At 37.3% G+C, this 27709-nt stretch overlaps 2 protein-coding genes across 2 annotated transcripts; one reads left to right on the top strand and one right to left on the bottom strand.

Annotated features, from left to right (window-relative positions):
* The first annotated feature begins 559 nt into the window (after positions 1 to 559).
* LOC132551185 (probable tyrosine-protein phosphatase F54C8.4) lies at positions 560 to 13852 on the top strand. Its single transcript, XM_060215292.1, has 10 exons — positions 560 to 675; positions 2471 to 2546; positions 3539 to 3570; positions 3742 to 3841; positions 4194 to 4273; positions 4485 to 4528; positions 5045 to 5105; positions 5776 to 5822; positions 6285 to 6354; positions 12527 to 13852. Exons 1-10 carry the CDS (start codon positions 659 to 661, stop codon positions 13479 to 13481), a joined length of 1482 nt encoding a protein of 493 aa, XP_060071275.1. The 5' UTR covers positions 560 to 658; the 3' UTR covers positions 13482 to 13852.
* A 4194-nt stretch (positions 13853 to 18046) lies between these two features.
* On the bottom strand, positions 18047 to 27309 carry LOC132551196 (tetraspanin-33-like). The gene is made up of 7 exons (XM_060215306.1): positions 27181 to 27309; positions 23304 to 23492; positions 22599 to 22793; positions 21691 to 21825; positions 19077 to 19130; positions 18765 to 18902; positions 18047 to 18324 (listed from the first exon to the last, which is right to left on the bottom strand). The coding sequence occupies exons 1-7, from the start codon at positions 27256 to 27258 to the stop codon at positions 18220 to 18222; spliced, it is 894 nt and encodes a 297-aa protein (XP_060071289.1). The 5' UTR covers positions 27259 to 27309; the 3' UTR covers positions 18047 to 18219.
* Between the last annotated feature and the right edge of the window lie 400 nt (positions 27310 to 27709).

Here is a 27709-nt window from a genome sequence, read left to right on the forward strand (position 1 = left end):
TATTAGTAAACATAATGATCAATTGTTGAGGAAATATACCCTGCCATTTGTAAGTTGTATCCTTCAGAGAATAAAAGGATATTTATATTATTGTTTTATGTTACATAATTTACCATGTTTATGTTGGAAAGTTGAAGTATATCAATAAATATGAATGTTTAAATCAAGACAACTTGAATATTGTTTTGTATTGTTTATGATAAGGAATTGATCATTTTTTAATTCCTTATTTTGATTTTCTTACTTATCTTTATGGCAAAACTGTTAGGTTATTATTAATTCACTAACATCTCCTGACTATTGTACAACATATATTTTATGGGAATATTTGTTAACTCTGGATTCAGATTTACATCAATTTGTATACAGCTGAACAAGAGAGACTTTTTTGTTTTTAGTTTTTTTGACTGACCAGATATTATGTACTGGTCGATTTCATTTACAATCTCTGTCCATAGCAGTCGCTTAAGGAATGACAACTCTGGTAGGTACATTTACACTGGATGTATTCGTCATCGAACGCTCCCGAAACTCAAGCTTCTGAAAGATGAAGATTTTACAGCATGTCCAACTTCTGCGAAAGAGAGTAATTGAAAGTGTTGATAAAATTGTGTATTTGTCTTCGTCATCGAACAAATCTACGATATACCGTCAAAATATGCCACCCCCAGATCGGTAAGAAAACCATGTCTCACTTTGGTACATTGTAATGATGTCGTGGTGATTTTACATGGATGTGAAGGCGAGAGCTTAGTCTGTTAATTTCGATATTAGTTTATTCAGATTGAAAAGTATGTGTAAATAAACTGACGCAATTGTCGACTCACAGTTTCACATTGAACTCAGCGTATTGAGAATATAACACTCTACTAGTGTTATCTAGATCATTAAATTCAAAGGCCATCTTTTACGCGAGGGAAATCTACAACGAATAACCGTATGTTGTCTCTTGTGTTCCAAGACAAACTGACAAATATATTTAAATGGTAATATATAAAATGCCTTCGTTCTAAAACTAGCAAAGTAGCTTCTAGCAAAAACGTTCAACACTTACAGATTATTTCGATATAAAGTAATATTTTCATATGAGATTGTTCCTGTTTTATTATCTATAGTTTACAGTAAACATAGTTCACACATAGTGTGTCGGAATATAATGTGACTATACATGTATATATACTTGGTAGAATACAGATACTCACGTTCTAAAATCACAACTCATTGTTTTACCTTTAAATGGAAATGAAAGTGAAAGTTTAATGAATGTCATTTATAGGCTTTTACTACTATGCTGCAGAGGGAATAAATGCTCCTTTGAATGGTAAAGTAAAACCCACAAGGAAAAAGCAACATGATATCTTGTAGGGATGTAACTCAATAGACATCTGACACCATCTTCTGTGGTGTCTGGTTGGAATCCATGTTCTAGAAAAGAGTGATCCAAAGCTTAAAACCCAATGCTTTCATTAAAACAGTCATACTGACAACACATATTGAATTGATCATGAAAGCATACGTGTAATGAGTTTCATTGGGAATGATTAGATCAGTAGAAATTCAGAATACTTTTTCTGGGGTGTTGAAGGGTTTGGTAATGGTAAACATTTCTTGTCAATGCAGAATACCTAATATCCTTTGAAGTGATTTCCCCCACAGAGAATTTGGGGTGGGGAAGGAGGGGACTGTAGGCCTTCTAAGAAGTTAGGTCATCTGACCTGAAGGGTCAGGATGATCTATAGCCATTGTGTTTCGTCCGTCATCGTCAGCTGTCTGCCATGCCTAAGCTTTCCATTCGAATGACTTCTCAATAACCAAAATGTCCAAGATCTGGATATTTGGCCTGTAGCATGATGGGATGAAGGGCTACCAAGTTTGTTAAAAGGAATTACCTTGACATACTTTCAAGGTCACAGAGCTCAAATATCTTAAGATCTTTTAAACAACTTCTTCTCAATAACCAAAATTCTCAGTGTGCTGATATTGGATCTATATGATGCTGGGATGCAGGGCTACCAAGGTCCATGCTGCTGATATTAGACTTGTTGGGACTGTAGCCTGTTGAGATGAATGGCTACAAAGTTCTTTGTAAGCTGGAGGGTAGTTGAGTAATTTATTGGTCTATTTGCCCTTTTTCATACATAGGTCTTCATAGTCAGCTGACCATTCAGGTCCATGGGCCTGTTGTTGATTTATAAACTGTTAAACTTGGACTGTAGGCCTGCTAGTTGAGACTCTTGTTCACAAATTCAGAGAAAACCCTGCTGATCTTGCTATATTTAGTCAAAATTTTGCTATACATAGTTTTTATTTGTGGAAGGTAAAGTATATATACAGTTACACAAATTTAAATGGATTGTCTATTTAGCAATTAGACTGTAAACACTTTGTGTAATATACTGATGTTTGGTTACATAAGTGTTGTTTTGAAAAATAAAGAAAACATTTAGTGCTGGTTATGTTTTCATTACAGATGGCTTGATTATTCCAATGTTGGAAAAGTTATTCCAGGAACTAACATTTTGTGCTTCAAAGTACCACTGAAAAATGTAAGGAACTTTTCACATCTACTTCATATAACCCAAAATTTAAGCTTCTTTTCATCTCTGTAAAATGTACTTCATTCTTCATAAGAATGACATAATCTGTTGATGTAGGATGTCAAACTTTCTCTTACCTTTACAAGACTTTACATGAGTGGTCATGTCATATTGAATTTATTAAATGAGTTCAATCATTTGACAACATAACACATGAGGCAAATGTTATATTACTAAACAAGTTTGATAAATTCATTATGACATGCCCAAAACTCATAATATTCATAATATGACTCAAATTGATTAGCAAATATAGTGTAACAGAAATCCCTCATATGTTTCTCATAAGATGGTAGATTTTTGAGACAGAGGGGGCATACTAATATTTATTCATTTATATACAACATTACAATAGTGTTATTTTACCTGTATCTATGATATTTATTACACGAGTATCACATACCTGAAAAGGATGGTTATATAATAATAATTATGTTTCCAGACATGTCTTGTGTCCATCACTGCTGGACAGTACTATCTGACCCATGACCACATGTCCAGATCTTTATTGTTACGACATAAAAACTCGTTATTAAACTTTTCATTTCAATAACTCTGATTGAAGGAGGAACTGTCAGAATAAAGTCCTTTATCTTGACACCTTGTTCTGAATCAGCTGGTATTGCTTAAGATTTACAGGAATTGAAACACTTTTACAATGTGACAAGTGGTATGTTGCTTAATGAACAACTGAATGGTACATTTTGTACATCCATAATGACCCAAGACTCTAAAATTATAATGGTAAGCTTGTGTTTTTAGCCAATAACTCCAGTCTTTCTATAGAGATCAGTCGGTTACAAAATATCTGGTATAGATTTATCTCCCCCCCTTTTTTTTAATAATGATTGTTATATTGGTAGAATCAAGGAGGTATGATACAATTCAGTTGTTGTGATGTCAATTTTAAAACAAATCACTGTTTATTTCTCATTTTAAAGGGACTTTTGAGACAAGTACCACCAGATTTGTGGTAAGTATCAAACTGTGTTACCCAGGTAAAAACATGTTAAAGAACTGACTTTCCCAGCTTTATGACAATGGCAGGTTTTATTCTGAGCTGAAATATGTTAGCATAGTCTAAAAACAAAGTTTTCCAAATATCTATTTGTAAAGTTGATGATTTCACACTTTTTTTTGACAGGTTCACCCCGAAACAATTGATTGATCATGTTGAGAAGGAACAGCATAAATTAAAATTGGTCATAGATCTTACCTTCACTACAAAATACTACTTTAAAGATGTAAGTATGGTTTAATGGTAAGGATGACACATTGTTTTATGATGGATCAGTATGTACAGACTTAACACTGCATACAAAGTTCAGAGTCAACTTTTTAAACAATGAAGCATGATCTCAGTAACAAAAGAACAACTCATCGTGTCTTGTTTTGTTAAGAAAATTATACCTTGAACAGAGCAAGTAGAACAAAAATTAAAGACATTGCATAGTCATGTCTTAAAGAATTATAACCATGGGGAATCATGGTAAATTTTGTCCCACCATGAAGTAGCAGGAGCAGAACAGGCAATTCTTTTCTGTTGACTTCGGTGTCCATATTAGATTTCTGAATTCCTGTCATTTTTATTTACAGGAATTTACGAAAAATGGAGTCAAGTACCTTAAAATATTTACAGAAGGACATGTGATACCTCACGATGATGTGGTTCACAGGTCAGTAATTACATTTAATACCTTGTGTTCATTATAGTGTAATGACAATATCACATGTGGTGATGCATGTTCATGGTAACAACTGTAAGTTTATTATGTTTGTTTATTGTAATGATATAACTCTTTGAATAATGATGAATTGTGACAAGATATACCTTAGATTTATCTGACAAATAAAGATGATAAACTGTTTGGTTTTGTTTGTTTTTAGGTTTTATGATGCTATCGAAACCAATAAAGCTATGAGTGAAAAAGGTAACACTTCTGCTTCTTCTGGTGTCTGATATTGTGTGTTACTTTGAAATTATGAACTATGGAAGGTGATGCCATTATAGGGTTAGAAGGTTAAAAGTCAAGGTTCATGACTTCAAAAAAAAATAGTCTTCCACATATTAATTAACTCCCTTTGATTGCAAAAAAATTGTTACATAAAAAATGCATCTATCATTTAATGCCTTCTAAGCTGTTGACTTTGTTAATATATTTTTGTGAAATTCTTATATCTACTGGTAAGTTAATATGTCTATATGTAAATATGTCTCAAAAGTGTCAAGGCCATATGTTTCAAAGTATGCCAAAGTATCATATATATATTCATGTGTCTAGTTGTAGGATATTTTTTTGTAGTGTGACTATTGGTTACAAGTCCATGTATGTCATATTTTGTCAGTGTTTACAGAAATAAAGTGTAAGGCACTGACAAAGTAAATAGAAAGTTAATGAAGGATAACACAAATGATAAATAAATAAAAACAAAATTGCGAATTTCAGGTGATGTGGTAGGAGTGCACTGTACCCATGGTATTAACAGGACAGGCTACATGGTGTGTAGGTAAGTCACATAATATTTATAAATGTGAATAGTCACATTTTATAGTTGCTGTTTAATTCCACATTCAACAAAATTGTAACAAAGTGCTTTATGTACTATGAGAGAGTATTCAGTGATGGTTTCCTGTCATGTACTACTAGAAAACTTTTCTTGGGTTATGTAAAAATATGGTTAAAACAAAGAGAGAGGACATTTTTGGAAGCTCTTTGCTGATGTCACTAATATATTAGAATGTGATTAATTAGAGTATTTCAGATTTGACCTGATTATTGATTTCTTTTTCTCTTCTGATTATATTATAGTGAAATCTGCATAATATCATGCTCCATTTATCAAGGTAAAATGTGATAATAAGTGGAATGTGACATAAACAGTTTACAAGTTTTTTGGACATCTGAACCTGGAAGTTAACTTTCTGATGCACCAAACTGACTTGTTTCTTACAGAATTGGTTGGAAGACCAGAATCTCTAAATCTGCTTTGTTTTCTAATTTGTACAGTGATTTTTCTTAACTTTTTCTTAAACTGTTTATTTATTCTTTGGAATATCTAACCTGTTTCCAAAATCATTATGAATGATCATGTGTATCTGGTTAGTCCAACACTAACACTGTATTTGATGTTAACTAAACCACCGAATGAGATACGTACATGGATTTTTTTCCTACAGGTACATGATAGAACGGCTAGCCTTTAAGCCAGAGGAAGCCATATCAGGCAAGTCTTTTGAAGAAAAATCTTGGTTATCAAATGTGTAACTTTTATGTAACAGATAGTTATCAGTCTTGTAGTAAGAGATGCAGGAGGGCATGGATACACTTTACTGGTTTTATATACTGGAGGAAATATACTTGTTGATCACACACAAATTTTCATACTTTATCAAACATTTTTCAATAACCACACTGATGTTTCAGTAGCAGTTTACAGGAAATAACACATTTGTAAGGATTTAATCTTAACACATTCTTAAATCAAACATTTATCAATTAATCTAACATGTACTGAAGTGGAATACTCTGTAGTTACAGCCCTTGATTATTCAGTGTTGGTTTGGACTTTCCCTCCTTCACTCATTATTTGATATTATTTTACCTTCATTGTAGGATTCTGTAAAACTGTTTATCTTGTAACAGGTATAATTCATTGTTACAACTCTTTTTTTTTATGTCTTTTTAGCTTTCAATGCAGCACGAGGTCATGACATTGAAAGAGAGAACTACCTGGCCGACCTGCACACCAAAACATTGTAAGTTGTCACTTAGTACAGCGCCAATAATTAATGGGACGAACGTCTAACAGTTCGGTGAGATCAGACCGATTTTTACTCAACCAGAGTCTGTACAATAACAGAAAACATACAAGCGTTCCACTAAGGGAAATAACTCATGATCAACATAGTAAACACCAGTGGCGTGATTCCTTTCATCTTTTTCACCTTCAGAATATCAAAAGAATTATCTTATGATATAAGAAAATGTCATAATACGTCATTTATAACATAAGAGTTATAAAACACTGAAACATGTCTTTCTGGCACAGATAGAAATCACTATTAATAGACCACATAGTCTTTCAGGTGTGTTGGCAGCCGGCGCTCCCTCTGTGGTCGAGGTTGAGTGTGCCTGTCAACTACATCAGTTTGGTCATCGTCAGTTTCGTTGTCCTCGCGCATTGCTGGTGGACTACTTGTATGTAACAATTCGGGTGGAGTAGATAGTACTACGGGCGCGGGCATAGAACATGGTTCCGTTGAAGCCATATGAGGGATTGGGGTCTCGGTCCTGTTTTCGATGCTCTGTTCACTATGTGGGGTTATTAATGTAGTTTCTATAACATCCTCTGTGCCGTCTTCACACTTTGACAGGTTCACAGATACGGAAAGCTCGGGAGGTATGCGGAAACATTCATTCGCCTTCACTTTATAAGAACCGGATCGCAGCTGTCTCCCCGCGAATTTTTTGACATAACACCAGTCATCAGATATTGATACTACAATGTATCTTGGGCGTGCCCTTGTCTTATCCTTATCGGAATACAGGTAGTTAATATCTCCTATGGATAACGAAGGCTGCGAATATGGGCCTTTTGTTCCTGACTTAGACAGAGCACTACTCGTGTGATTAGACTCACGGCGATCGATAGTGTGTTGTATGATGTCTTTGTCGACAAATGGCAACTGCTCATGGTTGAACTGGTTGTGTTGGGTATATAATTCACGAGCGGATAGCCCAGCACTCCTGATGCGAGAGTTGAGGCGGGCTACAGCAATTGATAAGGTCAGCGGAGATACAGGTCCACCTCCAGGCTCTTGCCTCAAAAGCTCCTCCTCAAGCTCTGCCACTGCCTTCTCAGCGACAGGATTCTTGTTGGGGTTTTTGACACGGCCAATTTCTAGGTTTATACGGAAACGCTCAAGAAGAATGTCGTCGCGTATTGACATAAATCCAGGTGCCGGGTCGACTCGGACAACAGCGTGGGGCCCATCGAGTGGATGAAGTTCCATGCAGAGTCTAAGTAAAGCATCACACAATGTTTCTGACTTTTCATCGCTGATTATGAGGGCGGTGGTAAAAGCTGTTACAGACTCGCGCAGAACAAATATCATTTGACGATTACGCTTCATAACGTCCGCGGCAAATTTAACACCAACTGCATCAGGTGGCGGCTCTGAAGTTTGGTCAGTGTATGCTTTAGGCAACTTTCGTAACGATGAACAGGTATGACACGAGTCGCACACATGCTCAATCGATGTAGACATATCAAGCGCGTAAAAGCTGTGTTTCATGAGGACGAGCATTTGATGCTTTGTTGGGTGGTCAAGACGAATATGCATAGCTGTGACTAAGCCGTCTAAGACACTATGTGGGACAATAATGAGCTCTGTCAAAGACTGCAGTGGGACATTTTGACGAACTATGAGTAGGCCATCCCTCGAGATAGTGGCTACATTTAAGTAATGTTTAACATCTCGAATGTTTGTGAGCTTTCTGGAGGGTCTGGTTCCTTGTTTGAGATGAGCATGAACCCGTCTCAAGTCTGGACATTCGGACTGAATACTGATCCAGGCGGAACGAGTTGTGAATGGTAGAGATTGAATTGTGGCAAGTGGATCCTGAGACTTTGTGTTGCGAACCACGGAGTCCTCTGTCTGTATGATAAAATTGCAGATCTGACAAGACGGGTCATTGCAGTCGGCTGCATTCCAGCTCGCAAAATCAGATGGTAAATTGGCAGATCCAGCGAGGTGTTGTAAGTCGACTTGGTATCGGCTCGCAGTAGATAGAAATGATGTTACCCTGGGGCTTGCAGAGAATTCACCTCGACGGAGCTTTTGTATGGCCTGCACACACACGGTTTGCTGTCTGTCAAGACACACGCGGTATGGCGTGACTGTATGATAAAGGGGCTGAAATGCTTGATTGCGGCTGCTATGCACAAAGCCTCAACCTCGCAGGGTAGCCATGTAACTAAGTTTGGCGCTAAAGAATCCAGCAAGTGGAATGTTTTTGTCACGCCTCACATAGAGAATTGCCCCAATGCCAGACTTGCTGACTGATCCATCTGTAACTATCCAGATCTGATCGTTTTCACACAGTATAATGATTTCTTTGGCACCGAGGAGTTCAGTTTGAGCAACCTGGAAATATTCTGAGAGTTCATCTGTCCAAATAATCTTGTCTTTTGACTGAAGTCCACAGATAGCATCTTCAAGGGAGCAATGTTTTGTGAGCAACTTCGAAGAACGCGAGCAAGGACTTTATACGCTCCAATGAACGAACGGAGCCCATGAACAGATTCCGGTGACTTACATGACGTGAGCACAGAGATTTAGTGAGGGCTTGCAGAAAGTCGTCCTTGTGACCATATCCATCCTAGGATTGTCGTGGAGCGGGGACAAATGATGGTCTTTGCCGAAGACAGACGGAGACCGCAACTGTTGATAACATTCATTACCGTCGACCAATTGTTAAAAAGTTCGTCTGGAGTATTGCCACCACAATACAGGTCGTCTGCTAGCTTCACGACAATACCAGCCTGTAACTGGTCACCTAACACGCGACACATGAGCTCCTCCAACATGGTTTCAGAACCCGGCATTCCCATTGCACACTGCGTATAAACGCGAACGCCCTTGTACGGAGTTACGATGCCGCAATACTTCTAGAGATTGTCTAGACAGAGGAATCTGGTGAAAGGCTTTGGTTAAATCGGTAACAATCAGATACTTCCATTGGCCAATCCTACGCAAAGTGGAGTCCACATCTGGCATTAAGGAAGGTTGGGGTTTTGAGTAACGACCAACATCCTAGAACGCGGTGACAAGTCTATGTCCACCATTGGACTTGGACACTAAGAAAGAAGGATTGAGATACTCAACTGTTATTCCGAGGTCTTCTGGTTTCTTCAATACCACGAGAGACTCTAGCTCATCGCATTTCTGTTGCAAAAGAAGTTGCTTCTCCTTTGAGTACCGAGGGAGACGCCCTTTTCTCTGAGGAGGTTGTGTGGGGCCCATGTTTATGTTGGCCTCAAATCTTCCAGCAGCGCCGTTGTATCCTTTAAAGTTAGGGTCAAAAAGCGAATCATGTTCACGGAGGAGACTTCGAAATTTTAGCCTATGATCTTCGGAAAGGATGTCATCCGGATCAACTCTGACAGAGTCGGAGTGGTAGGAGTTGCTGGAAGGTCTTTTATTATGACCAGTTTTGACAGCTGTAGGTACATGCGCGTTTGGTAAAGTGTGATGAGGTACAGGTTTCGTCAGCAACACTTGGCAAAAATGGTTGCTCTTCTTGAGACGTTGCGGTTCATTGGTATTGTTTACTACTCGTACCTTTCCGCCTACTGCATCAACAATATTTGGTTCCAGCCACATACCGACAGAAGAACAGCTTACCATTCGAGGTTCAATTGCAACAATACCTTTGGGCGGTAGGTCCTCTGGCAGTCCGAGATCAATATGTTCCCCTGGCCATATGGTGGTGGAGGGGGTTCTCAGGACAAAGGCTTGTGTGCGGCGTACACAATTATGTTGGCTGAGTCGTTATGGAACATTGTATTTAATGACATAGGAGTCGCCTACCATAATTTCATGACGAGCGGGCCGAATGCTGATGTCATTGCTTGACAAGAACGGAATACCGGCAAGAACGTCAACATCAAGATCTTTGACGACAAGGGCTTCTATATGACGAACGGTGTTGTCCCTGGTTACATCAAAATGTGTCTCTCAAACAATTTCTAGAGGAGTACTACCGTCGGCCTGTAAAGCATTTTGATTGGTAGGCTGAATGTTGACACCAAGATGGTCTGCTGTTGATGCTTTAATCATACTGATTTCAGCGCCACTGTCTAGTGTAATACACAAGACACGTTGGCCAAAGTAGGCTTTCATCTGCGGTGACTGTTTAATACTAACACGACGGGAAGTAGGTACGGACTCATCAATCTCAAAGTTCTTGTGCTGGTCCGGTGCAGTGTCTTCGCAGTCAGAGATGATCTTGTCAACAGCGATAGATTGCCTAGCATGACTCATAAACTGTTTGTCCTCAGATGGCAAATATTTACACACGCTTAGATAATGGTCAAACCTTGGCCTGCCTGCTTGCTTGCAAAGAGGGCACATTTTTCCAGGGCTCATCTGTGTCCGCGTTATCGAACCACCAGGCGATGTGTGACCCTTTGTTTTGAAGGCAGTGCAAAGTACCTTTGCGTCATTATTAGAGCGGATTTCCAATAATAAGCTATCTAAAGCCTGTGAGATCTCTGGCTTGAGACTGGCTAATGGCTTAGCCCGCAGCTCTGGGCCGTAGCGTTTTACTGAGGATGGCAAGTCCTTGTTTACGAGCCGCAACCATGTTAACGTGACAAGGTTTTCGAGAGAGGGCGAGCTTTCCTCATTGGACTCAGGAGTTGTGCCATGATGGGTTATCCCCCCTCCTACCTGCAGAAGGTCGTCTTCAATGAAGCTGTTTAACCTCTGGTACAAGTCTTCGGGACGCTCCCCCGGCTCCAGCTTAATTGTATCAAAGTCCAGAAAGTGTGTGCCGGTGGATTGAAATCTGAAGTGAGTACGGATAGCTTGCCAGATTGACTGTATTGACGTAGACTGTTTGACTACTGTGCTTCGCGAGATAATTGGACAATAATTTGCGATTTGCCCTAGCATTAATTCAAGGTGGGCAACTTTTTAAGCGGCTGTGCGACGTGAAGCTTCTGGGACTCTATCGTTATCGTTGGTGAGGCCACAAGTTGGGTTGGTAGCACTTTTCTTGGTCCATACTGACCCATCAATGAGGAATATAGCGAAGTTTGGGTCTAGTGAGAGGGTATATTGTAAATTCTGTCTCCATGCTTCAAAAGAAGTGATAGTTTCATTTTTAGTTAGAGACCATTGTTTTGGAGCACGAGTTGAAGCCATCTTCATATAACTTGGGCACACTGTAGGCCTATAATTACGTAGAGTACATACAATAGGTTGTCTGGACCGGGATAACACACACAGATTTTTTTTTTTTTTTTAAAGTGATGAAAAATTATTCAAACTGTAGCTTTACTTCCGATTTATGTTCAATAATCTCAAGCCACTACCTGGGATATAGTACAGTTACTTTCAATTTCACAACTGGTATATCCGGTGCAAGATTTCACCTACTTACAGCTATTGAATAAACTGCCCTGTTATGCTTCGATCGCTTACAACTCGTCACATTGTTGTAGGGGCGTATGTAAGTTCAAACCGCTGCCACCACGCCAATAATTAATGGGACGAACGTCTAACAGTTCGGTGAGATCAGACCGATCTTTACTCAACCAGAGTCTGTACAATAACAGAAAACATACAAGCATTCCACTAAGGGAAATAACTCATGATCAACATAGTAAACACCAGTGGCGCAGAATGACCAGCTATAGCCTTTCTATAGAAATACCTGTCTATAATAGTTACTTCTGTGTACCTCTCTATAGAAATACCTGTCTATAATAGTTACTTCTGTGTACCTCTCTATAGCAATACCTGTCTATAATAGTTACTTCTGTGTACCTCTCTATAGAAATACCTGTCTATAATAGTTACTTCTGTGTACCTCTCTATAGCAATACCTGTCTATAATAGTTACTTCTGTGTACCTCTCTATGTAAATACCTGTCTAAAATGTTTTTTATTATATGAAAGTCTTAACTGCAGCATTTTAAAGGAAATATCTGTCTATACAGGTCACTTCTTTTTCAGTTTATAACCAAATATATGTATACCTTTTATTCTTACCTGTATAAACCAAATATCTGAAAAAATACTACATGTAACTGTCATACATTACAGAGTTAATATCACAGGTGTGATAGATTATCTTATCACCTGTAATGAATTATCATTTGATGATGTAAATATACACATCTGTTTTGGGTATTTTCAGTTTGGAAGGCTACAAGAATGAAGGAAGGCACACACTTGAACAGAAGAAGCCCAACTGGAATGATTCACATAAACCTGTTGAGAAGAGATATAGGTCAGAGCGTTCTAGTAGTCAAACTAAAGAACATGGTCGTTATGACCAACATGCTGGTAGCCATTATAGAGATGACCGGAGTCGTTATAACCAAGATTTGGGTAGTAGTGGTAGCCAGAGTAGAGGTTTCCATAGTAACAGTTACCATGACAATGCCAGATATGACCCATCCAATGCTGATAGATATCACTATGGTGAATACACATACGAGATTGAAGAAGGACGGAGAGACATGCCAAGTGAATATTCAAATTATCACAGCCACCATGGCAACTCCTGGGGGCACAATGATGGTGATCACAATCTACATCTGAGTCATGGATACCACATTTACCATGATACATCCTGGGGTCAGGACTATAGAGGCAAAGGTGATGGCTATAGAGGTCAAGGTCAACATTATAGAGGTCAAAGTTATGACTCTAGAGGTCAAGGTCAGCGCTATGGAGGTAGATACAATAGAGACTATGGCACTAGAGATCATGATATGGGTTATGAAAGACAAAGACAGGACTACAGAGGTCAAGAATATGCAAGGTCACCCCGTGGAAACTGGCGCAATTCAAACAGTGGTCAACAATCTCACCACGGGTATAACTCTTTCAGTTCAAGAGATCACAAAGGGTTGGACCTACATCAAAGTCGTAAAGCTTCAGACAGACCTCACAGTGGTAGGTATACAAGTAGATACAATGACCAATCAAGACATAGTCAAGATAATAACAGTCACCAAGAAAGAGAAACTGACAGACCCAATACTGCATTACAAGGCCATGGACATCAAGATACTACACAACAAATCCATGGACAGCAGGACTCACAATTTGACTCTTCCGATGCTACACTAGGGCATGGACATTGAGATACTACACAACAAAACCAAGGACAACAGGACACACAATTTGACTCTTCCGATGCTACACTAGGGCATGGACATTGAGATACTACACAACAAAACCAAGGACAACAGGACACACAGTTTGACTCTTCCAATGCTACACTAGGGCATGGACATTGAGATACTACACAACAAAACTATGGACAACAAGACACACAATTTGACTTCCGATGCTACACTAGGGCATGGACATTGAGATACTACACAACAAAACCAAGGACAACAGGACACACAATTTGACTCTTCCGATGCTACACTAGGGCATGGACATTGAGATACTACACAACAAAACCAAGGACAACAGGACACACAATTTGACTCTTCCGATGCTACACTAGGGCATGGACAAGATACTACACAACAAAACCAAGGACAACAGGACACACAATTTGACTCTTCCGATGCTACACTAGGGCATGGACATTGAGATACTACACAACAAAACCAAGGACAACAGGACACACAATTTGACTCTTCCGATGCTACACTAGGGCATGGACATTGAAATACTACACAACAAAACCAAGGACAACAGGACACACAATTTGACTCTTCCGATGCTACACTAGGGCATGGACATTGAGATACTACACAACAAAACTATGGACAACAAGACACACAGTTTGACTCTTCTGATGCTACACAAGGGCACAGAGATGCCAGTTGGTCATGACAGTTGATTGTGCTGATGGATATCAAACCATTTAATGATTTCCACTAGTTTTTACCTTGTCAGATAACTAGCTTAAAGGAAATCATGATTATGCCTTAGATTTTTAATTGAAAGACTTTTATTCAAAACGTCTCTGTAGACTTTTACCACACCCAGTGTAATTTGGCCCATTGGCAAAGCTTGGTTAGAATAAAATGAATTCATATCACGACAATATTTTCATGTAGAGGTTTGACTTCATATCTTATTTAAAATGAATCTCTGATCAAATAGTAGTTCATTTTCTATAAAGATAAATAGGTTGTATGTGGTAGAAGGGGAAAATAAAATTAGTTTGATACCATTAGGAATACTTGGACCCTAGTAGACAAAGAGGATAGGAAATTGCCCAGAATGATGAGTTAAAAATTTGAATGGATTTTATCTTTTCTGGGGAATGGTCATAGGTAGGGAGGTGACTGTGTAGGACCATAGCAGTAGAAATTCAGGTCCATAGTTCTCTTATTCTACATCCTGTTGCAGCTTTAGGTATAAATGGTAGACATAGTGTTACTGGGTGCAAAATGCTGGATATAAAATGACAGCACTTAGCATCAGTATCAGTAAGGTAAGAAATTGTATCTAATTTGGGTTAAAGTATATGGTGCTTTCCTTGCTTAATTATGTCTCCCCTTGGAATGATGGGATGAAGACATATTGTTTTCTATTGTTTTAGTACTACTTCTTCTGGTTCTTTTTCTCATTATTTTGGCAATAACTTTCAACGTGCTGAAAATATCTTACTGAAAGTTGGTGTACACCTTTATTACCTAAAGCTGCTGTGTTAATGACCAGAATATTTATTCAAGGCATGACCCAGTTTGGAACACTGATGAACTCCAGCCAAAGTATTACATGTATAGTCCTTTTTAAGAATTTCAGTAGCAGTAAATGTTCTATAGATACATGATCATTGAGAGAGGATAAGTCAAAACACTTGTTCATCAAATATGTAAAAATGTGAATTAATATTTGATATCCTGCTTGCTTTTTTTTCTTATATCACTAAACCATTCTGACAAAGAACCATACTGTAATTATATATGCAAGAAGTACTGTATTTAGTACATATATTTATCTACACCAAAAGCACCAAAACTTCCCAACATTATTAACAGTAGCACAATGTAAAATGAAAATTCAAGATTTAGAATATTAACTTTTTTTTTCATGCACACCCATCCTACCACATAAGCTACTAGGAGATATACAAATTTGCTTGAAAAGGGGGACGTATATTTCTGTTCACTAAACAAATCTCTAGTTAATTATTGAGATCTATACTATCTGTGTTCATTGGATCAGCTTCATTCAATAATGAAGAATATTGTGATAAATTATATTTACAGTTTAAAGTGAATGATGGATAAATAAAATCCTAAATTATTCTTTTTATGTTTTGTTTTTTTCTTGCATATTTTGCCACTAGGTATGTCTAGAGTGAGGAAAATTTTGTATGTCTTTTTATAGATATATGACCAATGAAATATTAGCAACAGTAGGGCTGTTACTTCATTGGTCATATATCTATTCCAGTAATGCGCTTCCAACAAACGTTTGTTTGTTAGGATCCAGTACCAATATTGGACCATACTGTCGATATTACTTACTAGATTCTATCTTTATATATATATACATCTTAATATAGAAATATATCAATGTCAGTATGACAGAATAACAAATGAAGAATTAGAGTATACAAAACCAATGTTCTGGAGAATCTGATTAGTATTTTTAGCTTACTTGGCCGGAAGGATCGCGTGAACTTATGCCATACTGCACTGTTCGCAGCATCAACAATTTCTTCAAACAAGTACGCTTAATCATTGATGGAAATTGAATTTAGTGTGACCGGAATCATACTTAAGTGGAAGGTATTAAAATTTTAACAACTTGCTGGGATGACCACAACCCCAGAAGCTGAGGGGCGAGGCTAAAAGGGGGGAATTTGGCAATATTGTTATAGACAACTTCATTTTGTAGAACTATGGACTGGGTATCACTCATATTTGCTTTGAAGCATTCAGGGTAGATTAAAAATTGTACAAATATGGGGGATGATTTTCATGGGACCTGAGGGGCAGGCCATAAAACATGATATAAATAAATTCTTTCAAATTTTTCTTCTGTAGCAATGACAGCATTTTGTCTAGAGGTCGTCTGAAGCATCCTAGGGTGGAAGACACTCAATTTTGTCTCGTCCCTCAGGTACCTGAGGGGCAGAGCCCAATTCGGGACTTAATTTTATGTGTTTATGCATTTTTGACCCAATTAAGTTTGAATATTTAAAATTCCTCATCATTTAGGAAAAATATATTGATATATTTTTGAATAAAACTGCTTTGAAGTGATAACTAAAAAAAAACAGGTAAGAGATGCAGGCCTGTAGGACCCCTTGTTTAAATTTTTTTATCTACACTGTGAATATATACTGTTCACAGCCAGCACTTGAACTGGCGGTGCACATACTGTAGCTACTCAGAGGTGAATTATAAGTAAATCTCGATGTACAAAACACGTGAGAAAGATTGAACAGGAGGCACGCAAGTGATAAACACCCTTTAATAAAATTCAAAATTAGATACAGCAGAGCTAGATAATGAATTAAACTACATCATACACGTTTCGTCCCTTTAGAGATGAGGACTTTCGCTACCCCAAAACTTCAATAAATTACACAATTGTTGATATGCCTTAACTTCAAAAAAATATTTGTGTATTCTGAAAATGCCACTGTTCGAATTAAGTAAAACGTGGACAATAGGTTTACTTTAACGTGACGATATCAGACGCAGAATATTCCTGTAGCACTAGATGTGTTTGTGTCATTCTTGTTTGTTCTCACAAAAGCAGTGTTTGTAGAATGGCGGGTGTGAAGCAGATTTATCATGACAGGTAAATGTGCGATCAACATAGTTTCTGAAATCCTCAACCGGCCATTTTCATCCGCAAAATTTTGGATAGGTTGGGAACATCTTCATTTCCTTACAAAATAGGAACGCTTGCTCCTTTTAAATTTGAAACGTAATTGTACTATGTTGTAATACATAGAAATATCTAATAATGCCGAAAAGATCGTCCAACATATGGGAATTGAGATCGTGTTTTTTCCACACCAAGTTGAACTTAACGAAGAGCTATTTTATCGCCACAGAAAACACAACCTTAGTAATTTCATCTTTTGATATACTTTGTATGTCAAGAAAGCATTGTCTTTAAACACCGGATGTACCCTCTAGATAAGAACTTGCAATAAAAAGATACAAACTTCTCCAGACCAGCTTGATCTATTTTTACTTGCACAAAACAACCAAAAGATGCAATAATCTTAATCCAGGGAGATGTCCATCAGCATCACATCTGTCCTATTCCTCATTTACAGTACATTGGTCAGTGTTGTCCAGAAATCGATGTGTATCCTTATTTACTCAAAATTAACTATATTGGACGATCGAGATAGTGAAACGTGTTTTATTACAATTGAAATGTTTGCACTACTTAAGATTCAATACCACACAAATGTGTTGTTTTTGTTAAGGAAACCCTTTCTACATTGTTTTTATCCTTGTAAACACGTTTTGATAAATTGTTAAATGTCGAGTCATTATTTCGTCAGATAATTAATTGGAATTTACACACACAAGCACACAAAAATAGAAATTTCTTTATGCAGTAAAACCACATATTCGTTCTGGTTGCTGTCCTACACGCATGTGATTTTTCGTGGCCAATAGAGAACCTCATAATTAAGTTTCTACTTTTGCTTGAAAACTCGTACTAAATGGAATGTGTGGGACACTAAATAAACGTTATACTGCTTAAAGTTATGTGCACGATATCCCTCAATGAATGTTTATTAGAAAAAAAATACAGAAGCCACGGATATGGCGCCGTGTTGGCGGAAAGTAAATATCCCGTTTTTAAAACGATCTGCCAACACAGGTATATATTGTTCTTTTAAAATTATTATCATTTATCAAGTCGTCCACGTCATTTGCTGAAATGATCGTCATTTGATGGGCGATAACGACGCCATTTTAGTTTCTGTAGTTTGATTTGGTCTCTTAGGGATCTCGCCAAACACATTATGAATATCTGAAAAAAGTAACATCATGATTAATTACTGCATATAACTCTTTTTCTGCTAAGGTGATTTACTCAATCATGATATGAAACTTTCAACACGATACTTCTACACTATTCAGGTCTTAGAAGTCTTAGTCCTCCTGATTGCACCGGCGAATCTCTCTAACATTGTTGGAGTACTTCGACACAAAGTTAATATTTACACAATGTTCAAACGTCTGGTAATCATATTGATTATTTTCAGTGGATAGTGAAAAATTAAAGTTTCCAATTAAAATACAGGACGTTAAAAATTACACTAATATTATTCTGACCTGTCTGAACAAGTTCAGAGTTCTAAAATGACTTAGAATGTTACCAATTTCTCTTCACTGTTTTAAAACAAATTCATTAATCACTTGTAAATTCTAACAGAGCTTTGATCAACTTGTGCCTAACGGTGTATTTACCTGCGGGATGAGAATTCCCAGTATAATACCGCCGAGGACGAGGGCGTTGTCGTTAATCCATTCTCCTAGAGCCCGGAGACAACCAACCTTATAAATCCCTAAAGTTTTGTCCGTTTCCACGAGAGTAAGACTGCCTCCCTTGATATTAGAAATTTGTTTTTCAACACCATGTAAGGAGCAACAAAAACAATAAAGGCAATGGAATGATTTTATGAAGCGTTTTTATAATATCCTAGTAACTTTATCTCGATCAGAAGTAGTGTATATCACATGTATATATACGCTAGTTGTAACATGATCAGGATGCCTTACCGCTTCTGTTGGTTTCATCACTCCACGACCACAGAGGATGTTAATGTACTCCCCCTAAAACAAAATCATATGTTAATGTACTCCAAAAAATCTAGAGCATGTTTACAATCGGATGATATCAATGTACCCTCCCACCCCCTCCCCTAAAAAATAAAATTAAAAAGACAGATAGAATAAATAAAATCATATGATGTCAGTGTTCTCCCCTAAAACAAAATCATATCATGTCATTGTTCTCCCTTAAAACAAAACCATATGATATAAGTGTTCTCCCCCAAAATAAAATCATATGATGTCTGTGTTCACCCCTAAAACAAAATTATATGATATCAGTGTTCTCCCCTAAAACAAAATCATATCATGTCATTGTTCTCCCTTAAAACAAAACCATATGATATAAGTGTTCTCCCCGAAAATAAAATCATATGATGTCAGTGTTCTCCCCTAAAACAAAATCATATCATGTCATTGTTCTCCCTTAAAACAAAACCATATGATATAAGTGTTCTCCCCGAAAATAAAATCATATGATGTCAGTGTTCTCCCCTAAAACAAAATCATATCATGTCATTGTTCTCCCTTAAAACAAAACCATATGATATAAGTGTTCTCCCCGAAAATAAAATCATATGATGTCTGTGTTTACCCCTAAAACAAAATTATATGATATCAGTGTTCTCCCCTAAAACAAAATCATATTATGTCAGTGTTCTCCCCTAAAACAAAATCATATTATGTCAGTGTTCTCCCCTAAAACAAAATCATATTATGTCAGTGTTCTCCCCTAAAATAAAACCATATGATGTCAGTGTTCTCCCCTAAAATAAAATCATATGATATCAGTGTTCTTCTTCTAAAACAAAATCATATGATGTCTGTGTTCACCCCTAAAACAAAATCATATGATGTCTGTGTTCTCCCCTAAAACAAAATCATATGATGTCAGTGTTCTCCCCTAAAACAAAATCATATGATGTCAGTGTTCTCCCCTATTACAAAATCATATCATGTCAGTGTTCTCCCCTATAACAAAATCATATGATGTCAGTGTTCTCCCCTAAAACAAAATCATATGATGTCTGTGTTCTCCCCTAAAACAAAATCATATCATGTCAGTGTTCTCCCCTAAAACAAAATCATATGATGTCTGTGTTCTCCCCTAAAACAAAATCATATCATGTCAGTGTTCTCCCCTAAAACAAAATCATATCATGTCAGTGTTCTCCCCTAAAACAAAATCATATGATGTCAGTGTTCTCCCCTAAAACAAAATCATATCATGTCAGTGTTCTCCCCTAAAACAAAATCATATGATGTCTGTGTTCTCCCCTAAAACAAAATCATATGATGTCAGTGTTCTCCCCTAAAACAAAATCATATCATGTCAGTGTTCTCCCCTAAAACAAAATCATATCATGTCAGTGTTCTCCCCTAAAACAAAATCATATCATGTCAGTGTTCTCCCCTAAAACAAAATCATATCATGTCAGTGTTCTCCCCTAAAACAAAATCATATCATGTCAGTGTTCTCCCCTAAAACAAAATCATATCATGTCAGTGTTCTCCCCTAAAACAAAATCATATCATGTCAGTGTTCTCCCCTAAAACAAAATCATATGATGTCAGTGTTCTCCCCCCTAAAACAAAATTATATGATATCAGTGTCCTCGCCCTAAAACAAAATCATATGATATCAGTTTTCTCCCCTAAAACAAAATGATACGGTGTACGTGTATTGATATAAAGTCTCGGGCGTGTTTACAATCGTGTGATGGTCACGCCCCCTCCACTTTAAATACAACACTATGTTCTCCCCTAAAACACACAAGCTCAGATGTTATATCATTGCGCCTTTGTGATTTTAACTAGACGACTGGATAGATATATCTCCACTATCAGCATTCTGATGTAGTCTACAACACATTCTTACATCACATGTAAACAAATGAAATTATGGCATACCGCGACTTCCCTCGTCCGTCCGTCAAATTTTGCAACAAGTTGGTACTGTTCATGAACAACTTAATAGATTTTGCCCAAATTTGATCTGAAGCGTCATTGTGTAAACGGAAATATGTTTTGTATGAACTTTGGATGAAAGGGCTAAATGATGCATAAACAATGATTCTCAGGGACGGGAGAGGCGAGCCCCGATTTGGGAAATAGGGCATATTCTTTAGAATCATTCTTCTTCTGTTGGAATGGAAATTTGGTCTGAGGCATGCCTTTGTGAAGGTGATCGATGTTGTATCAAGAGTAGGTTTCGCCCCCACCACCCAACCCCGCCATCGGGCGCCAGATGGGCAAGATCCAATCCAATAGTGGAAGTACGGAAAATTTGTTGATAGTCTTTATCTGTAGGAATGGTTTAATTTTGTCCGAATTTGGTCTGAAGCATCCTGTGGTGAAAATGATTTAGTTTTGATTAAACAGTGCATCTAGCCTTCTTGTGCAAAGGGGCAGGGCTTAAAAGTGGAAAAATAGCAAGTGTCTTAAATGTTTTATACTTTAGTGAAATCAATCCATTTCAATAAACTAAACCGGGTGAGCGATGCAGACCCTATGGGCATCTTGTTGCAAGATGCAATTAAAACGTGGCTGAATACAGTCTTACCGGTTTTAATTTGCAACAGGACGGCGGTACAGAGCACTTCTCTGGACTTAAGCCTGACACAGTACAGTTGAAATACTCGTTGTTATTCCAGTCTTTATAGCCGTCCTCGTTGTCACTTAGACCACAACAATGTAGCTGTAACAGACCATAACAATGTAGATATAACATACCATAACAATGTAGCTGAAAAAGACCACAACAATATTTCTCTAACAGATAACAACAATGTATCTGTAACAAACCACAACAATGTATCTGTAACAGACCACAACAATGTATCTGTAACAGACCACAACCATGTATCTGTAACAGACCACAACCATGTATCTGTAACAGACCACAACCATGTATCTGTAACAGACCACAACCATGTATCTGTAACAGACCACAACCATGTATCTGTAACAGACCACAACCATGTATCTGTAACAGACCACAACCATGTATCTGTAACAGATCACAACCATGTATCTGTAACAGACCACAACCATGTATCTGTAACAGACCACAACCATGTATCTGTAACAGATCACAACCATGTATCTGTAACAGACCACAACCATGTATCTGTAACAGACCACAACCATGTATCTGTAACAGACCACAACCATGTATCTGTAACAGACCACACAACCATGTATCTGTAACAGACCACAACCATGTATCTGTAACAGACCACAACCATGTATCTGTAACAGACCACAACCATGTATCTGTAACAGACCACAACCATGAATCTGTAACAGACCACAACCATGTATCTGTAACAGACCACAACCATGTATCTGTAACAGACCACAACCATGTATCTGTAACAGACCACAACCATGTATCTGTAACAGACCATGGTGAACTATCATCGTTTGCTACCTATGGCGATATCACCGATATATGTTTTGGGGTATTACCGTTTTCTGAATGTTGTCTATAAGGTTCACCATATCCTCGTCATCCACGATGCCATACTTCTGGATAGCGTTCCTCATACTGTCCCCGGGAAACAGTCCAAGCTGTTCACGGGCATCCGGGACAAAGTAGAACACGAAAACGAAGATGACAAGCGCTAACTCCCCAAAAAACATGATGGACAGAATAATGTTATACTGAAAATAAATATGTTAGAATATGATAAGTTTTCATTTTGACAGGGTTAATTAAAAAATGTAGAAATATAGCATCGCTAGTATGTAACAATACCGTTCCAATTTCCTACTCGAGTTTCTAGAAAACATGCGGCGTCATTACCCTAGAAATCACGATAGGGGAAATGTGCACTGCTCGTATTCCACAGATCATAACAATCGGAGAATACATTCATTGTTTTCAAAATAAAAGAAGAGAAAGCTAGTACCAGTTTATCAAAACCAAAATTTTCTAAAGACAAAAATGCGTTAAAAATGATAAAAGCCAATTCCCCGAAGAACGTGACGATCAGAAAACAGTTACAATAAAAATGTCAAGTATCACTGAAATAGGATTCACGTGACGTTGTAGGGAAAGTGGACGATTTCTTTCGGTTTGTCGTTATGCTTATTTCTGTACCTCATTTTACGTAAGTATGGAAATCAACTATCGTTTTTATAAGTATTATAAATGGAATTAAAATTTCTTACTGTTTTAAGAAAACACATATTCTCCCTGAGTGCACCCATACAGCCGAAGAACGAAATGAAGACGACGATCGAGCCAGCTGTCACCATGATTGTTGCTGGATCCAGGAAGAAGTCGAACGCATCCTTGACCACTTTTTGTTTAACCCACAACACGTAAGCACCTAGTCCTGTAATGGCCAGTCCGCCAATCTGACAATATACGTCATATGTCCCCAGCATTATATGATATTGTAGACACTATTTTTCAGCAGAAATTGTTTTAAAGTCAGATTGTACACAAAACTCGCTATTTGTTTTTCAGCTACATATTTATTTTTCCTGTCAAAAGTTGTGGGACCATTACCCTTCGTTTCATTAAGCTCTTAATATCAGTTGTGAGACATTTTTTCACTGAAAGTCGAAACATTACGTGACGTAGAGTTACGCTTATAATGTTAAGTCTACGTCTGCTCTTGAACACACGTAAAATTAAACGTAAGTGAAACAAAACAAAATGGCATTTGTTTTCATGCAAAACTGCTGAAACAATTGATTTTCTGTGACAGATCACAAGCGTTGGATATTTTAAGTATGGTATTAAGCTTCACATCGGACATCTGTCTAATACATGGCATAGGGATTAGAAGAAACTCGTGTCATCGGGGACGTCAAGATGGTCGATGCACACCTTCTATAAGCCTAAAAGTTGTGAATTGTTTCTTGTTGTACATCTTAATTGAGTTCTCACAAAACACATGTTTCCGTTATCTCATCATTCTTTGGCATTTGTTAGAGAGGCAAACCCAGCAATGTTTCGTAAATAGTGTATATTCAATCAAATTCTCGCATTGTCTGTTTAAAAACATGCGACGTGTTTGTATTGCATTTGGTGGTTTTCCTAGGGATATTTTTTAGAGCAGTGTTGAGTACATTTTTGTATATTTTAAAATTATTTTCTAGATATGAACTTTATTTTGAAATCACCACATCTGAAAAATCCTAAATTTATTGATTTTTTGTCAGTGACACTCCAAATCTAATTTTGTCGTTTCTTTCGATCATTTTTATCATTTTTCATTACTCGCCACTCAGGTGTCAACACTTTGGACTCTCGCCTTTACCGATGGATTCTAGAAGGATGAAACAGCTGTATGATACTGTTAAATTCACTCTGGTTTACGTAAAGGGTGAGAAGGTACAAATATTGTTCAGACTGGGGAGTAAGGTGCATTTACCCCCAAAATTCAATATATTGCATACTTTCAAATGCTGAATGGTTTTAAATGAATGTCAGATATGTATGATATAAAAAGTGGCATGTAGATTATGACATACTTCGGGGCCAAAAGCCCACCAGCAGTGTCTACCAACAGCAATCCCAAACCTACAAAATATTGGTAAATAGTACCAATACAAATTTAGAATAGAAACTTGTAAAACTCGTCCATGATGTACATACATTTTCATTCCTTTTGGTCCCATACCAGACACATGTTTTATTACACGAAACTTACTTTTTTTAGTTTCTTATAATCACTGAAACGATAAGGTGATGTCATTTTTCATTATGGCAATATTACCTATTTATTGTAGTGATATCAAAAACAATGAACAGGTGATATCTCCACAATGAATAGGTGATATCACCACAATGAACAGGTGATATCTCCACAATGAATAGGTGATATCACCACAATGAACGGGTGATATCTCCACAATGAACAGGTGATCCACAATGAACAGGTGATATCTCCACAATGAATAGGTGATATCACCACAATGAACGGGTGATATCTCCACAATGAACAAGTGATATCTCCACAATGAATAGGTGATATCTCCACAATGAATAGGTGATATCACCACAATGAATAGGTGATATCTCCACAATGAACAAGTGATATCTCCACAATGAATAGGTGATATCTCCACAATGAATAGGTGATATCACCACAATGAATAGGTGATATCTCCACAATGAACAAGTGATATCTCCACAATGAATAGGTGATATCTCCACAATGAATAGGTGATATCACCACAATGAATAGGTGATATCACCACAATGAACGGGTGATATCTCCACAATGAACAGGTGATATCTCCACCATGAATAGGGAATATAACCACAATGAATAGGTGATATCACCACAATGAATAGGTGATATCACCACAATGAACGGGTGATATCTCCACAGTGAACAGGTGATATCTCCACCATGAATAGGGAATATCACCACAATGAACAGGTGATATCTCCACAATGAATAGGTGATATCTCCACAATGAACAAGTGATATCTCCACAATGAACAGGTGATATCTCCACAATGAACAGGTGATATCTCCACAATGAATAAGTGATATCTCCACAATGAACAGGTGATATCTCCACCATGAATAGGGAATATCACCACAATGAATAGGTGATATCACCACAATGAATAGGTGATATCACCACAATGAACAGGTGATATCTCCACAATGAACAGGTGATATCTCCACCATGAATAGGGAATATCACCACAATGAACAGGTGATATCTCCACAATGAACAGGTGATATCTCCACAATGAACAGATGATACCTCCAGAATGAATAAGTGATATCTCCACAATGAATATGTAATATCTGCACAATGAATAAGTGATATCTCCACAATGTATAGGTAATATCTCCACAATGAATAAGTGATATCTCCACAATGAATAGGTAATATCTCCACAATGAACAGGTGATATCACCACAATGAATAAGTGATATCTCCACAATGAACAGGTGATATCTCCACAATGAATAAGTGATATCTCCACAATGAATAGGTAATATCTCCACTATGAACAGGTGATATCACCACAATGAATAAGTGATATCTCCACAATGAATAAGTGATATTCCCAAATGACTCCCAAGTGACAACACCTATCCATTATAGTGATGTCGCCAAATAGGCAATATCTAATAGTGACATAACCGATTGAATACAGATATAACTTAATCGTAATACTGAAGTGGAATAAAAAGTTAACAAGAACCCCATTAACATGCGCGATATACAACATAACCCTCAGCAATAAAGACTACTTCTGTTCAATTTCGACCTCGCTATCTAACACTATAATATGCTGAAATACTGTGAAATAATTTATTTTCGTTGGGACTTTATTTTCGTACACTTTCAATCTACGAATTCAATGTTTATATATATATCGTGGATGTTACGTTTTCCTTTTATAATTCGGATCCATGTAAATTATTATGTGCATTGCGATCCAGGTGACCATACCACGTAATAAACTATTTGCCACTATGGCCATCTCGAATATTTCCAGCTCTCTATCAGTACAACTTCCAAACATCCTTTTTTGGGGAAGTTGTGGTGGTGTGATGATTAGGCAGTTGCATGAATATTGGCTAGGTAATTTGATGCCGTAGATTATTAGTTCAAGGTCCGGATAGGGAACAAGTAAAAAATGTCTTCCTTCGTCAACAGTGTTACCATATACATTATATAATTATAGGTCGACTTATTGGGCTATTATTATTCATGGAATCAAGTCTTCACGAATTGGAATTTTTGTTTAACCACGAATATTAAGCCCCACTAAGATATATGATTTTACAGTAATTCCTGTTATATTTCCTTATTCTTGTTCCGAGTCATGACAGAGACAAGACGATTGTGATACAGTTAAATATCAGAGTAGAACTTCTAGATCGATGAGTCATCTACTAGTATCAATTTAAAGGAACGGCCTCAAGCTAACCGGGCTTAGATAGCAAATCCACAGAACTTAGATCCAATGGAATGATTTAAAGGTAAGTCAGCGGCTTAATCTTATCAAAAAATCGTTACTGTTATATCATAATCCAAAATAGATTTCTGTAAACCTACTTACCCATATGATGAAATTTTCAAAGAACAGGAAATACTTGGTGAGCGGATTAACCGCTGTTTTGTCTCGTCTCCTACCCATCGTGATAAGGACCTTGCAACAGATCCACACTGAGTTGTTATTTCCCTGATTACACCATTTGTATACGATATTCTCGCTTCTGCTTTCTAACTACGAATGTGTCCTGATAGACTGTTTTGAGTGTTATATATATCCCAGCGACTGATAAAGCTGGACAGGGTCAGGGGTCAATCTACGTCCTGATAACAGTATTGTTGACGTATTTTATCTCAATTTATTACACGTTAGGTGGCTGATAGCAAGCGCTTTATACATGCATCATGCAGGTGTGCAATTCGGCCCGGATGTTAATTTCACGTTTGTTATGAGCATGTCGATGAATTTATATTGTCTCTTTTCAGGAACTGTATTTAAGGTGCTGTACAAGGGTATACAATTAAAAAACTCGATTGAAGTTCGGCTTCAAATTTGCTCACCCAAGTCATCTCACAGATAACCACTACTATTCATC

The sequence above is a fragment of the Ylistrum balloti genome, unplaced genomic scaffold (assembly GCF_031769215.1).
Source record: "Ylistrum balloti isolate Yb309-2 unplaced genomic scaffold, AGI_CSIRO_Ybal_v1 Utg370184, whole genome shotgun sequence".
NCBI lineage: Eukaryota > Metazoa > Mollusca > Bivalvia > Pectinida > Pectinidae > Ylistrum > Ylistrum balloti.